The sequence below is a fragment of the Uloborus diversus genome, chromosome 10, assembly GCF_026930045.1.
Source record: "Uloborus diversus isolate 005 chromosome 10, Udiv.v.3.1, whole genome shotgun sequence".
In the NCBI taxonomy this organism is placed as follows: domain Eukaryota; kingdom Metazoa; phylum Arthropoda; class Arachnida; order Araneae; family Uloboridae; genus Uloborus; species Uloborus diversus.
Genome location: NC_072740.1, coordinates 46,038,308 through 46,052,099, shown reverse-complemented (window position 1 = coordinate 46,052,099; position 13,792 = coordinate 46,038,308). Strand labels below are relative to the sequence as shown.

Here is a 13,792-nt window from a genome sequence, read left to right as displayed (position 1 = left end):
TTTTGTGTATATACTTGCTATTTAGATTATTATAGACCAAAATTTAAAAAAGGAAAATAAATTTGTTGTGCAAAAAAAAAAAAAAAAAGAAAGAAAGAAAGAAAAGGAAAATTTTAAAAAATCGAGGTTGATTTCAGGTTGGTGGATTTGTGGCACTCCACTGTTATTACATATCAAATTTACTGATATCATTTATTTATGTTACATATGCTATATCAAGAATTTTTGTGCATTATAGGAATTTTTGAGAGAAGGATGCCTGCAAAAGCTTTCAAGAAAGGGTTATCAGAACCGAATGTTCTTTTTAGTAAGTTTAAATCATAAGTATTTTTCTAGTAAATAAACACTTTGTTGTAATCAGATTATTGGTCCAACGTTCATTAATGAGTTGTATGTATTTATTGTCTGTAAGCTCTCAGTTTTTTAAAATTTTTTTTTTATTGAAACTATAGTGTAATAAGTAATCATCACTACAACATATCATTTTTACCTTTGGTCAATTTGATCAGCCTGTGGTTACCTACTTTTGTTGATTGCATTTGAAACTCAGCATGCATGAAATTTTAATGTTACCAAACTGGAAATTCATGCATATTTATGTTTATCCATTATGAGATTACGAGTTTAATGATTTCCTTTTGAACATAACATGCTTGTAAAGTTTTGTTTGTTTTAATAATGTTGAAAAAAGCTTCAGACTTTAGACCTCTCTTGATTTTCTAATCACAAATATCTGAAATGGATAACTGCAGATACTGCCCTTTACCTTCCCATGAGAGTGTGTATCTGTGTACTGTTTGCATTGTTCTCACCATTATTTTCAACCTAATTGTTTGAATTATAGTTTTCAGATGTTCTTCTGTACACAAGTAGGGCACCTAGTGCTCAACTTCAGTTTAAAGTACATGGACAGCTTCCATTAGATGGTGTTATGGTAGAAGAAACAGAGCCAAAAATGGGTGTAACTAATTGTTTCACTATTTATGGTGGAAATAGAGCTTTAATGGTTGCAGCTAGGTAAATATAATTCATGGTCTTAATGAGGAATTCTGTAAATAATGTGCCAACGTAAAATTTATTTAATACAGTCAAACTTGCTTATAATGAGCTCCACTAGACGTCAAAATACACTACTTGCTTGTTATAGCAAAGTAGTGAGCAAAACGAGTGTGAAAAAATCCAGAAAAATGCCATCATACTTGTTTTCTTTTTTTAATTCTGTATAGTACAAAATACAAATACAAATACAAATACAAATGTGATGACCAGCAACAGGCTCTGGGCCCAGCTAGGCTGGTCCTAGTCAATTTATTAGTCCCCAATGAAGATCAATGGCCCTCTTAAAGCTATTCACTCCCTTGCTCATTACCGCCTCTTCCGGTAAGCTATTCCAAGTGCCCACGACCCTGCTAAAGTAGTAGTTTTTCCTGATTTCCAAGTTAGCCCGAGATTTAAACAGCTTAAAACAATGACCCCTTGTCCTGCTTTCCCCGCAAAAATTTAATCCATTTACATCTTTCATTTTGACAAATTTAAATAACTGAATCATGTCCCCTCTGACTCTCCTTTGCTCCAGGCTACACATGTTAAGCCTATTAAGTCTGGTATCATAATCTAAATCTGAGAGTCCCTTTACTAATTTAGTTACCCTTCTTTGAACCCTTTCCAATACAAAAATATCTTTCTTCAGATAAGGCGACCAAAACTGAACAGCATACTCCAAATGAGGTCTTACTAAACTCCTATATAAAGGCAGAAGAACTTTCTTAGATTTGTTTGAAATAGATCTATTGATGAACCCAAGCATTTTGTTGGCTTTGTTACTAGCAATACTGCACTGTTGACTAAACTTGAAGTCCTGATTTATAAAGACACCCAGATCCATAACATAAAAGAAGTTAAATGATTTCTTTGAACTGTCTTAGTGTCTCTTTTTATGTTATTGTTTTTGAGAAGTACTCGTAATCCAAAAACCAGCCTCATTTGTACCTCTGGCTTTTTTGTGTATCAAATTATTGATTATGTGAAGGGTTTTTCAACTGCAAATTCCTCACATTTGTCATTATCATCATCATTTTCATTACTTTTTTTTAACTGCATCAACTTGAATTTCAGCTACGATATCCTCAAATCTCAGCTATCTCAAGTTTTTTTTTTTTTTTTCAGGAAAAGTGCATAATAGATAGACTATGACATCTATTGTTTGGTTTAAATTAACTATTAGTGAAAGAAAAAATATCTTCAGAATAATAAATTTTGTTAAGATAGTTCGAAATAAGAAGTTATTTTTGACTGTTCTTTTTTTTTTTTTTTTTTTTTTTGCATCTTAAAATCTTGTTAAGTTTGAAATCACATTATGATTAAATGCACGTTTTTGGAATTTTCCAGGTAGTGCAGCAAAATGTTTGTAAAATCTAATACTTGCTGATTAGTTGGAGATGGCATTAATCTTCATGAGAATCTGCACAAGTAGACTTTTCTCAAACAGCTTGTATAATAGCTCCATAGAACAAGGATTCCCACATACAGTAGACTCCCGATTATCCGCGAGCAGTTTATCCGCAGGGCGGATTATCCGCGAATCAATCAACAATCACGAACATGTATTTTCGCAGTAAAAAGTGAATACCAGTGGCTGCTTTTTTTTTTTTTTTTGAAAAATTGTAAATTTACACTCAGTTGTTTTTGCTTGATTGATTGATTTAATTTAATTTTATTATTATTGTTATTATTGTTATTATTATTGTGCGTTCTTCATGGTACATACACTTGTTTGTTATTGAAGTTAAGTTTGGTTGTGCAAAAATACAAAACATTTGTACTGTACTCTATATATATTTTCACTGTTTGCAGAAAGTGTTATGCATCAATACAGTTAAGAATTTGAGGTAGGACAATTTTTACCTGATTTGTCCCCCATTTTAGTCTTTTTGCGGTTATCCGCGATATTTATTATCCGCGGCACTTGTGCCACCCAATTCCGCGGATAATCGGGAGTTTACTGTAGTTACATTTTCCTCAATATTCAAGTAATCTTTAACCCAGTCCATACCAACAAAGAGAAGACTCTCAAAGATTAACCAGCAGTGAAAAGTAGCCCTATTAGCTACATTTCATTCAAAACTGAACATTGATTATCACTAGTGTGAATAAATTATCCCCCCTCCTACAAACCGATAAGCAAAAAGAAAAAAAACGATTTTTCTTATTTTGGCTGCATTTTAATGCATAAAATGATAACGAAACTTTTGTAAGAACTCCAATTTAAAAAGAGTACATTTGAGATATAAAGACACTAATTTATTTTGGGACCAAATGAAAACTTTGAGATGAGGAACAATCAAGTTATGAGGCTTTGTGTTATCGAGAGTCCACTGTACATACTATAATTAATTAAAGTAGACCCTCTTTTCTGAAAGAATTCAATCATCTGAGTGGCTCTGGTCTCAATTAATTTGGATAATTGGAAATCTACTGTGTTAAAAAAATTCTTATTCTGTATCCATTTCTTTGGCTTTATTTGGGGGGAGGGAGGGGGAGGTGTCATGCAAATATATGAAACACATCACATTTTATGTAACTAACATTGATTGATAAATAAACTAATCAACTATAGCTGCTTTATGCCTGGCTCCTAGCCTTCTGACACTGACCATGCACTAAACAGCATTCAATGCCTCTAACAAATATTAAATGCAATAAAAATAAGTACAGGTAGCGGCATTTCTTAAACAGAGGGGATGCAAATGTGAATATCGGGAAAAGTACCAAATAGGCCATGGGCATTTTCAATTTTTAAAGATTTCTCGAAAATAAAATTAATAGGGTATTTTAACTACACATTAGTAATACATTTTTTGAAATCCTAGGTGCATAATCAAGGAGAATATTTACCCTTATTTTTTAGAGGGCTATATTTTTGTACGGTTACAGATCTGATCCGAGTGTTACAAATCTGATAAATGTTACAGAGTTTGTGTTTAATGTGCATGATGTGTTACCTGTATAATTTAATACAGGTAATATAATATAAATATGGATAAGAAATACATGCAATAATGACTTTCATATTTGAAAGCAAAGTTATTTATACGATAGTATTTACGGACAAAGGTAAGAAAATTGATGTAACATCCCTCCCCCCTCAAAAATAAAAAACAGGACAAGAAACTTATAGTTATATTATGGAGCTCAATTCTTGATGAGAAAATAATGGTTTTGAAACATATTTTAAGAAATTAAACTAATTTTAAAACGTGAGATAGTTTGGCACCAAAAGAGATGCATTTAAAGTGCAAAAAACATCATTAACACTTCGGTAACAAATAGTTTCCACTTCAATGTTCTGCTCTGATTATTCCAGACCTGACAAACACTTGATATGATAGCTGAATATTGCTAAATGAGTGTTAAAATTTTAAAAATATATAATTTTCATGGCAGTAAATTTCTTTTCTATCATGCAGAAAACATTGATTTGGGCTCTTGATTTTCTTTGAGGATTGATAAACTAGCTGGGCCCATAGCCTGTTGCTGATTGTCACTTTTGTATTAATATTAAAAGTAATTTATTTTGTTTTTTACTTGTGTTACTTGCCTGATCTTTCCTTTGGTAGACACAGAACACTAAAGTTTGAGACAATCTTACCTGTAATTCTATGCAACTGAAGTGGAATCTTTCAATTAGAATTTAGAACTTGTACATTGCATCAAACGATTTCATTCCACGCAAACATTTACTATGTGAAAAGTATTTGTTTGGTTTGTAATTGGAAGTATTTTCATTAATTAACCTGAGGCTTAAAGTGGCACTTTTTCTGATATTCACTCACAACAATAGTATTGCAAGTGAAATGCATTATGTTTAATATTTAATGTGATTAAAATAATTTCTGGGAAAGAAAATATGTAAAATTTTGTGCAATCTCATTTAGCCCAACACTCCTTCTTGACCCTGAGAGCCATGTGTACAACAGTAAATTAATGGAAAACCTGTCAACTAAATGATCATTCATTATCATTGTAATCCAATTTCGAAAATCTAGCACAATATGACTCTGATTGATTTTAGGACTCGGCTTTTACTCATATTGATGTGTATGTACATATTGTGCTTGAGTTGTATCAGTGGGATACCTAGCAGGGATGACACCTGGGGCGTTAATTTGTGGTGTCACCTCCCCCCCCCACACACACACAAATAAAAAGAAATTCAATGTTCTAAAATCATGAAATTCCTTAAATTTTCAGAAGAAACTACATTTGTTATTACGAAATTTTAAGTGGGTTAAGCACATGGGTTATTCCATGTCAAGTGATCCAAAGTTTGTTCCCCCACCTTTTTGTATTTCTTTGAAATTTGGCTTATCAATAATACCCTTTGAGTTAATCCAAAGTCCAAATTTTTAGATTTTTATCTCTTTTATTTTTTTATTTATGAGACTTTGATTTTTAGAAAAACCCTCTTTTTTTCGTGGCTACTTGAACATAAAATCGGTGATAACTCATCACCAAATATACATATAAAGATTTCGTAAAAAGCATTTTAAAGTACATTAGTTTCTGTTTAATATGATATGCAACATAGTAATTTCATAAAAAATTTAATTTAAAAAAATGAAATTTAAATTTAATTTAATTTTCTCAGAAAACATAATGTTTTTTTTTTTTTTTAAATCAAAACTTTTTGTGTATTTTATCTTTGTTTGTGCAAAATTTCAAGATGGGATCTCAATGGTATCTTTTTTTTTTTTTTTTTGAATTTTTGAATAAAATATGACTTAGGAAATAATGATATTTTTCAGACTCTATTTAGTTAAATATGGGTTTCTCTTACTGGTGATGGTCTAGTAAGTGGTAATTAATCATGACTACGCTTGAAATGAGCTGACATCAGTTTGAAAATTTGTAACCCCCCCCCCCCCCCCGGCCACACCACCACTTTTTATCCTTTTTTTAATCAAAACTGTATTCAAAATTTAAAAAAAAAAGTTGTTACATAAGAGAAAAATCATAACAAACTGAGACGCTGCCAAACATCAGTAGTGACTAAGGCTAAATGGGGGAGGGGGGAACATAAAAACTTTCACAGAAAAACAGAACTACACTCATTTGCAACTTTTTTTTCCAGAAAGTGTGACAAGAGGGGGAGGGGGGTGGAACAATTTGGCAATCTGGAATGAAGCTTAATAACATGGAAGGTTGTGCTCAAAAGAGCAAAATTTGTTTGATCTATAACTGCTTTTAATAGACAGTAAACTCCCGATTAATCGGCAATCGGATTGTCCGCAAGTCCTTTCAGATTTTTTTTTTGAAACTTGTGATTGTGTTGTTGTTTGCTTTCAGATTTTACATATATTTTTTATATTCAATGTTAGCGGATGCAATGTAGCAATGTTTTTAGTTATAATTTGAATGAATGTGTGTGTGTCATTAATATTTTTTTATTTTGCATACACTAAGTATCGTCTTTTGCCTATTATTTGAATTATCTGCAGTTTCGCTTATCTGCGGTTACCGTGCCACCCTATTCCGCGGATAATCGGGCGTATACTGTATCTTATATATATATAAAAATGAATGTTTGTCTGTATGTCATCCATGAACTCAAAAATTACCCGGCAGATTTGGCTGAAACTTTCACCGTTTGTTATTTTTGGTACTGGGAATGCTTATAGACCAGTTTGAAAAAAATCCGATCGATAGTTCCTTTTTTATTCCAATTTAAGTCACAATCCATTGGATAAATACGAATAAAATTATCGGCTGCAGAAATTAATTCGCGTGAAAGATCTCATTGATAAGAAGTTAGCTGTTGCCATTTTTCTTGAGTTTGAACAAATAAATTCTTTCTTTATTGTTTTATGGCTTTTCATGCAACGGGGGGATTTAAAACTTTTTTTATTTGATATTTTTAGCGATTGATTGATCTTGCAAACTGCGTGAGTACAAAATTTGAGTATAGTCACGGCTTCACTTGATACCTGGACTGATTATTATGAAAATTGCTATATATATGTATTTTTCCACGGAGAAGGTGCATAATATGCTCATTGAAGCCACTCGCCACCAGGTGGCACTGCAGAGTAGCAACGTGTGCCAAGTTCAACCGATTGTCATGAAAATCAGTATAATGATGTATTTTTTTGTTGGCGTAGCAACGCACATCCGGTACAGCTAGTGTTTAAATAGATCTTGTTGCATTACTCTTCTTTACAACAGAAACGAAAAAGAAAACTAGCAATAAAGAAAAGAAAAAAAACTGCACTCCAGATGTTGTAGAAAGACAGAGATGATGATCTGATACTTTGATTTATTTTTAGTTTTATGCAAAAAGAATGGAAAAATACTGAAACAGCACACTGGAAACAATACTATTTTGCTATGATCTTGGGGCAAACTATTTCTTTAATCCCTTCAAAATTGAAGGTTGGTGCAGGGGTAGGAGATGAAATGAATCATAACTTTCCTTATCAGATATTGAATTAATCAAGTACACTGTGTGAAGTTAGGATAGAAAAATAAACACTTGGTCTGAAAAAAAAATATGGGGTAAAAATAATCCTCAATTCAATCCCCAGGTGAGGCGTGAATTAGTGATGTGGATCGGGTAAATACCCAGCGGGTAGGTAAATATTTTTTGGGTGTTTACCCGGGTATTTACCCAAGGCCAAGGTAAATACCCAAAAACTGGGTATTTTACAAAAAAGTGAATGGAATTTTTTTTTTAAATCTAAATATGAAATAATTGGTAAAACTGATATATACATATGTATTACACTGTTTATAATATTTTTTATTGAAAGACTTGATGAAATCATGAAAGAAACATATCGTGAACCAAAGAATCTTTCTTTTCAATGTCATAATTGAAGAAGCATAAGCAATTCATTATGAACTTCAGGATTTCAAAATCACAATCTAGGTTAGTCATATCCAAAATGAAAAAAAAGGAAGCATGAGGGATGTTTGGAAGAATTAACTGAGAAGTTATTAAGACTAATAACTTCAAACTCTTAAATATCGATAAAATAAATAACTATGGTGTTATTTATTTTATTGATATTTAAGTGCTAACATGGAAAATATAGAAACAGTTTTCACATTAATAAGCAAAAAAAAAAGCAAAATATTCTTTTCTGTTGCCTTGCTCATTTGCATTAACTCCCCTGTAGGGTGGGAAGGTAAACAATTTATTTATCCAAAGGCAGGGTAAATCCCCTAGTAATTGCGCATTTTGCAAAAAAATTTTAGGTAGTATTAAAAGGTGACTATTTTCTTTTTTAAACATAAACCCTAAAATAAAAGATTAAAAATTTTAAATTTATTTTAAATGTTTATGTATATTATGTGTGTGTGTGTATATGTATGTGTGATACAGAATACACCTGAACAATGGAACTAAGTTTGGAGGAAATTTCTGCATAAGATATAAGTAAATAAATAGTAATAATAAATTGAGCGACATTTCGTTACATTTTGATATCATGCAGGGATATATTACTGGGTTATAAAAGACTGGGACCTTAAAAAATTGATGTTTGTTTGTTTTTGTAACCAGTTAAGCTTTTTACTTTTTGTAGAATGACTTTTTATATTTGAAATTCGGCTATCAACATTGATTAGGCATATCCAACACATTTAATGTGAATATCATATTAGATTGCTAAGCTGTTTCACACAATAATTCGTTAAATATGTGATCAAAATACAATTTTTGGGCAAAAATTTATTGTTTTGAATGTGGTTGGTTGTATATATACATAATGGAATACATACAGAAAAGTATTTTAGTTGAATATAAATTTTTGAAATAAATACCCGGGTATTTACCCATTTTGGGTATTTACCCGGGTATATACCCTGGGTATTTACCCCTAAAAATAAATACCCGGGTATTTTACATCACTAGGCGTGATACTAGTATAGTGTTAATCGTATGTTTTGGAGGGGGTGGGGTTGAAATGTACTTCGTATTGATTTAAAGAAGTACATTTACCAAGTATTAATAAGTTTACTATTCTTATTGTTTTATTATATTTATATATTTTTTTCATTTGTAACACAGTTTTGAATATATATATATACATTTATATATATATATATATATATATATATATATATATATATATATATATATATATATATATATACACACATATAAAACAAGAGATACAATTGAAGACAATTTTAAAATAGAAATTCAAAGAAATTGAAAAAATCAACGACATTAAAAAACTGAAAGAATAAATACAAAAGTGTACCGTAATGCCATATATATATATATATATATATATATATATATATATATATATATATATATATATATATATATATATATATATATATATATATATATATATATATTAATAGTGGTTGGGGGGTTACCAACCTACCAGTTCACGCCAGCTCATTTCAAGCATAGCCATGTTTACTCGCAACTCACTAGACCATGACTAGCAAGAGAACCCCATATATTACCCCCATATACTAATAAAAATCTGAAAAATATTATTTCTTCAGTCAAATTTCATTCAAAAATTCATAAAAATAGGATCCCATTGAGATCCCAACTTGAAATTTTGCACAAAGATAAAATACATGCAAAATTTTGAGAATTTTTTTGAAAAAATTCATTATACATTTTCTGAGAAATTTAAATTTTGAATTTTAATTTCATTTTTTATATAATATTTCTTATAAAATTAATCATGTTGCATATCATATTAAACAACAACTAATGTTCTTTAAAATGCTTTTTACTAAATCTTTTTACCTATATTTGGTGCTGAATTATAATCCATTTTATGTTCAAGCATCCATTAAAGAAGAGTTTTTTCTAAATATCAGTCTTATTAATAAAAAAAATAAAGCGATAAAAATCTAAAAATTTGAACTTAGTGTGATTACCTCGAAGGGTACAATCGATGAGCCAAATTTCAAAGAAATACAAAAAGGTGGGGGACAAAATTTCTCAAATTTTGGATCATTTGACATGGAATGATCCACATAAGGCAAATAAAAACTATAAAAGTTTTTTATATAATTTGCCCTAGAAGCATATGTGCAGAGCCGTTGCGAGATCTGAAATGTAAGGGGGTGAATGAACTTGATGCCCCTAAACTATTTCAACTGTATCTCAATCAGGGGAAAATAATGGGTTTCAGTTTTTTTATTTAACAGGAAGTCAATACTAGGTCTAAATTTTGACAATATGAACCTAATCCTGTATATAATATTCACTTCATAATGTGGGATTGGGGTGAGAGGAATTCAATGGCTTCCCCAGAAAGTTTTCAAATTTGTAGTCATAAAAATGCATTTTAGCTTTATATTTTTCAAAAACTTTCAATTCCACTTTGGGTATCATCCCCCAGATGGTTGACACCCGGTTCAATCCGCCCCCCCCCCCCCCATAGCGACGCCACTGCTTCTATATACAAAAGTTTTTTTTTTCCTTTTTAAAATCAATACAAATCTTGAGTATTCATATTTTCCTAGTTACAAACTGAAATTTGTTCTGGGTACATTTTAAATTCCTATTACAGTTCTGCAGAAGAAAGGCAGAAATGGCTGAAAGATTTGACTGAAACTATTCAAAGTGTCAGGTCGCCTAAAGATGATAATTTATTTTATTCTAGTCTTCGATCATGCAGTAAGTACTTCAAATATTTAAGCATGTGTGAATATGAGTGCAATTTTTGTGACAGTATTGCTACTGGCATTAACACAGTCAATTTGAATAAAGTATGCACTGATCATTTGTCATGCTTCCGTTTGTTTATATTTGAACATGTTCTTTTAATAAAATTTATTAAACCTAAAAAATACAAGCTTCAAACCTGTGTAAGGGGACTCTAAAACATTTGTTTTATATACTTTTCAAAATATCGTTTTTCTTCCATGTGCCATAGTTGTGTTTTAAGTTTTTAAAAAAATAAAAGCTTGGTTTGTGCAGTCCATGTGAATCATAACTTTAGATTTATGGATGGTTCCAAATTACTCTAAATATTGTATAACGGCTTTTTTTCTGTTAACTCAGAAATTCGCTCCACTTATCTCATCTTTTGACATTTATTGTCTTGATTTTAGTTTGTTTGATTTTTAGTAGGGAAACTAATCTCTTAACCTTTTGTTTTTTCTAACCATTTTTTTCCTTTAGTTTGACAGGTATTGAAGATGGGAGTTCAGTTGACAAATGACCACCTGTTTTGACAAGAGAAAGACTAAAATGTGATTGTTACTATTTAAATTTTTATTAGTTGGGTACCATTGATAGTTAGATAAAGAACTGAAAAAAATTTTTTGACGTGAATGTAAAAGAACTGGAAATTTTATTAGTATCAAGTGCTGTTTGAGGTGAAGAGTTTTTTTGTGTAAGTTCTTTACTTTCGATATTTGAAGCCTTGAGCCTAATTGCTTTTAACAAAGTATCCTCGAAGGTTATTTTATCCGACTGTAATAATTGTTCATGCAACCAGTCGTCACGTAGACCACGAATGAGTTGTGTGCGTAGAAACACATCTGCAATTTGGACAGATTTTTCACATTCACATCTTACTGAGAATTCACAGTCAGCTACATCGCGCTGTAAAGCAGCGACAAATTCAGCATTCGATTGACGATCTTCTTGGTAAATGTTTAGAAAATAATGTTGCGAAACAACAACATTTCTTTAAGGAATCAACATTTGTTTAAATGCTTTGACTAAATTCTCATATTCAAGCTGTTTAGCAGGCTTTTCCGGTCCAAAGAAAACTGCTAAGTTGTTGTAGTGTGTTGAACCTATGTACACGCATAAAAGTTATGAGATTTTTTTACTGTCAGTAATGCCTGTCACAGTGCAGTAGTTATCAAAATGTTCCAAATAACATGAAAATTTTTTGTGTTTAGAATCAAAATTCTCGAATAGAGACACATTTACTAAATTTATTGAGGTTTCATTTGAATGTTCTTTTGACAAGTGCTTTTCGATTTGTGCGGACATTGCCTGTTGCTGCTGGTTAAATGCAGCCATATACATATTGAACTGTTCAGCATTCATATTTTGAAAATAATGTAGCAGTTTGAAAAGAAAAAACAAGTAAGAGTACCTAGATAATCTTCGATGTTGAAATGAATTGATGATTGTTTTCAATTTCGCTCAATTGTTAACTTTTACCATTCTTTGGTCATCTCTTCTTTCTTTTCTTCCATTGTCGCCAACTAACTGTGGTGACCGTCATAGAATTGAAGAGGCAATGTTACTTGATAGCACAAAGAGGATAGAAACACTTAATTTACTTTATTAGAATATACACGTACTTACAGTATTAAACATGGTGCTGCTCTGCGTTCCAGAAGTACAACATAGAAGTTACAGTACATAGAGAAGGTGTAACACTAGTGCCGCCAAATAGAGAAGAGGAGAGCCCTCACAGCTCAGAAAAAGCACCTGGCACTTAAATATGAAATATGGCCACTGCTAAACACATTATCAACAGTAATATGCGACAAAGAAAATAACTTAGAGCATTCCCAAACAAAGGATGGCTCTGCAAATCTTCACTGTGTAAAAAAAAAGAGTGCACCTACTCAGATCTTGAAACTGCTTTACTCTTTTGACTTTAATGTTTCAAATTCAGTGTATTGATATTGACGTGTGCAATACCGCGATGATAAGCACAAAAATCATATCTGCACTTTTTGTCAAAATAGTCACCAGGTGGTTTTTTGTCATAAATTTTACCCAAATGCAGTGTTTTATAATCATTTGTCGATGGGAAATATTTTTAAAAACATTCTGAAAAAGTATCATCTGAATAAAATACATGGAGGCATTCAAGTTTTAACAGTAATTTCTCATTTTGAACTCAGCTGCAGATACCACTTTTGTGCTTAGCACAGCAGAGTAGTTCAACTTTGGCTATGGTGAATATTTTTCTTTGTCTCTAGTGCTTTCAGATATTCAGAGTTGACTGTACGCAATGGCTATCGTTCCCTTTCCCACTTGAGACCCCCATTGAGACGTGTAAAACATCCAGCTGTCTATTATTATTCAGAAATAGCACATATAAATTGTTCTACTGTTTTAAAATTACAACTTGTAAAAAAATGTCTACTTTTTCATCAATAGCATTAGCATATGAAAAAGGTCCTCCAGTTGAAGATTGGAAACTCTGTAGTTTTTTTTTTTTTTTTTTTTTCATATTAGCATGGTTTGTCAGTGTAGGGTTTTTAGCAAAACCTTTCTTGACAAGTTTTGTAAACTATCAGTTGTAAAGTGATCCAGACTGACAAACATCATCAAAATAGAACAGAAAAAAGTTCTTTGTATAAAGAGATTTTGATAAATGTCCAGTCACTTTTAATCTTAAGGGAATGAGATACACATTTGTCTGCAATAAGGAACTTTGATTTGCTTTGCCATAATATGGAACAGTATAAATCAAAACACAAGCTAATTATTAATGCTCTTCTTTGTAGTGGAATAAATGCTGAAGTAGAGTTTTATAATAATGGATGCTTCTTTTTAGTTACATTAAAAATGTCCTCTTTTGTTTGTTTGTTTTTAATTAAAATTTTCCCCATAGTCCTTTCATCTATTTTTGATTTTGAGCTGCCTTTTGTTCCTTTTTGTGTAATAATTCTACACACCTAATTTTTACACCTTTTTTCCCTTTTAAACTTCATCCTAATTTTGACTACAAATGATCTGGAGCCTTATGTGAAAAGTAACAGGATATCAAAAAATCCGGAACATTGGGTGAATTCACATGTCTGAAAACCAAGCCTGCAAATTGAATATATAAAT

General features: G+C 31.2%; 1 protein-coding gene across 1 annotated transcript in view; it reads left to right on the top strand.

Annotated features, from left to right (window-relative positions):
- LOC129231230 (FERM, ARHGEF and pleckstrin domain-containing protein 2-like) overlaps positions 1-13,792 on the top strand; it is a 180,488-nt gene that overhangs the window by 151,154 nt on the left and 15,542 nt on the right. The window contains exons 19-21 of the mRNA XM_054865494.1: positions 239-307; positions 845-1,017; positions 10,548-10,654. Of these exons, the coding sequence (XP_054721469.1) occupies positions 239-307; positions 845-1,017; positions 10,548-10,654 (349 nt within the window). The remainder of the gene's footprint in view (positions 1-238; positions 308-844; positions 1,018-10,547; positions 10,655-13,792) is intronic.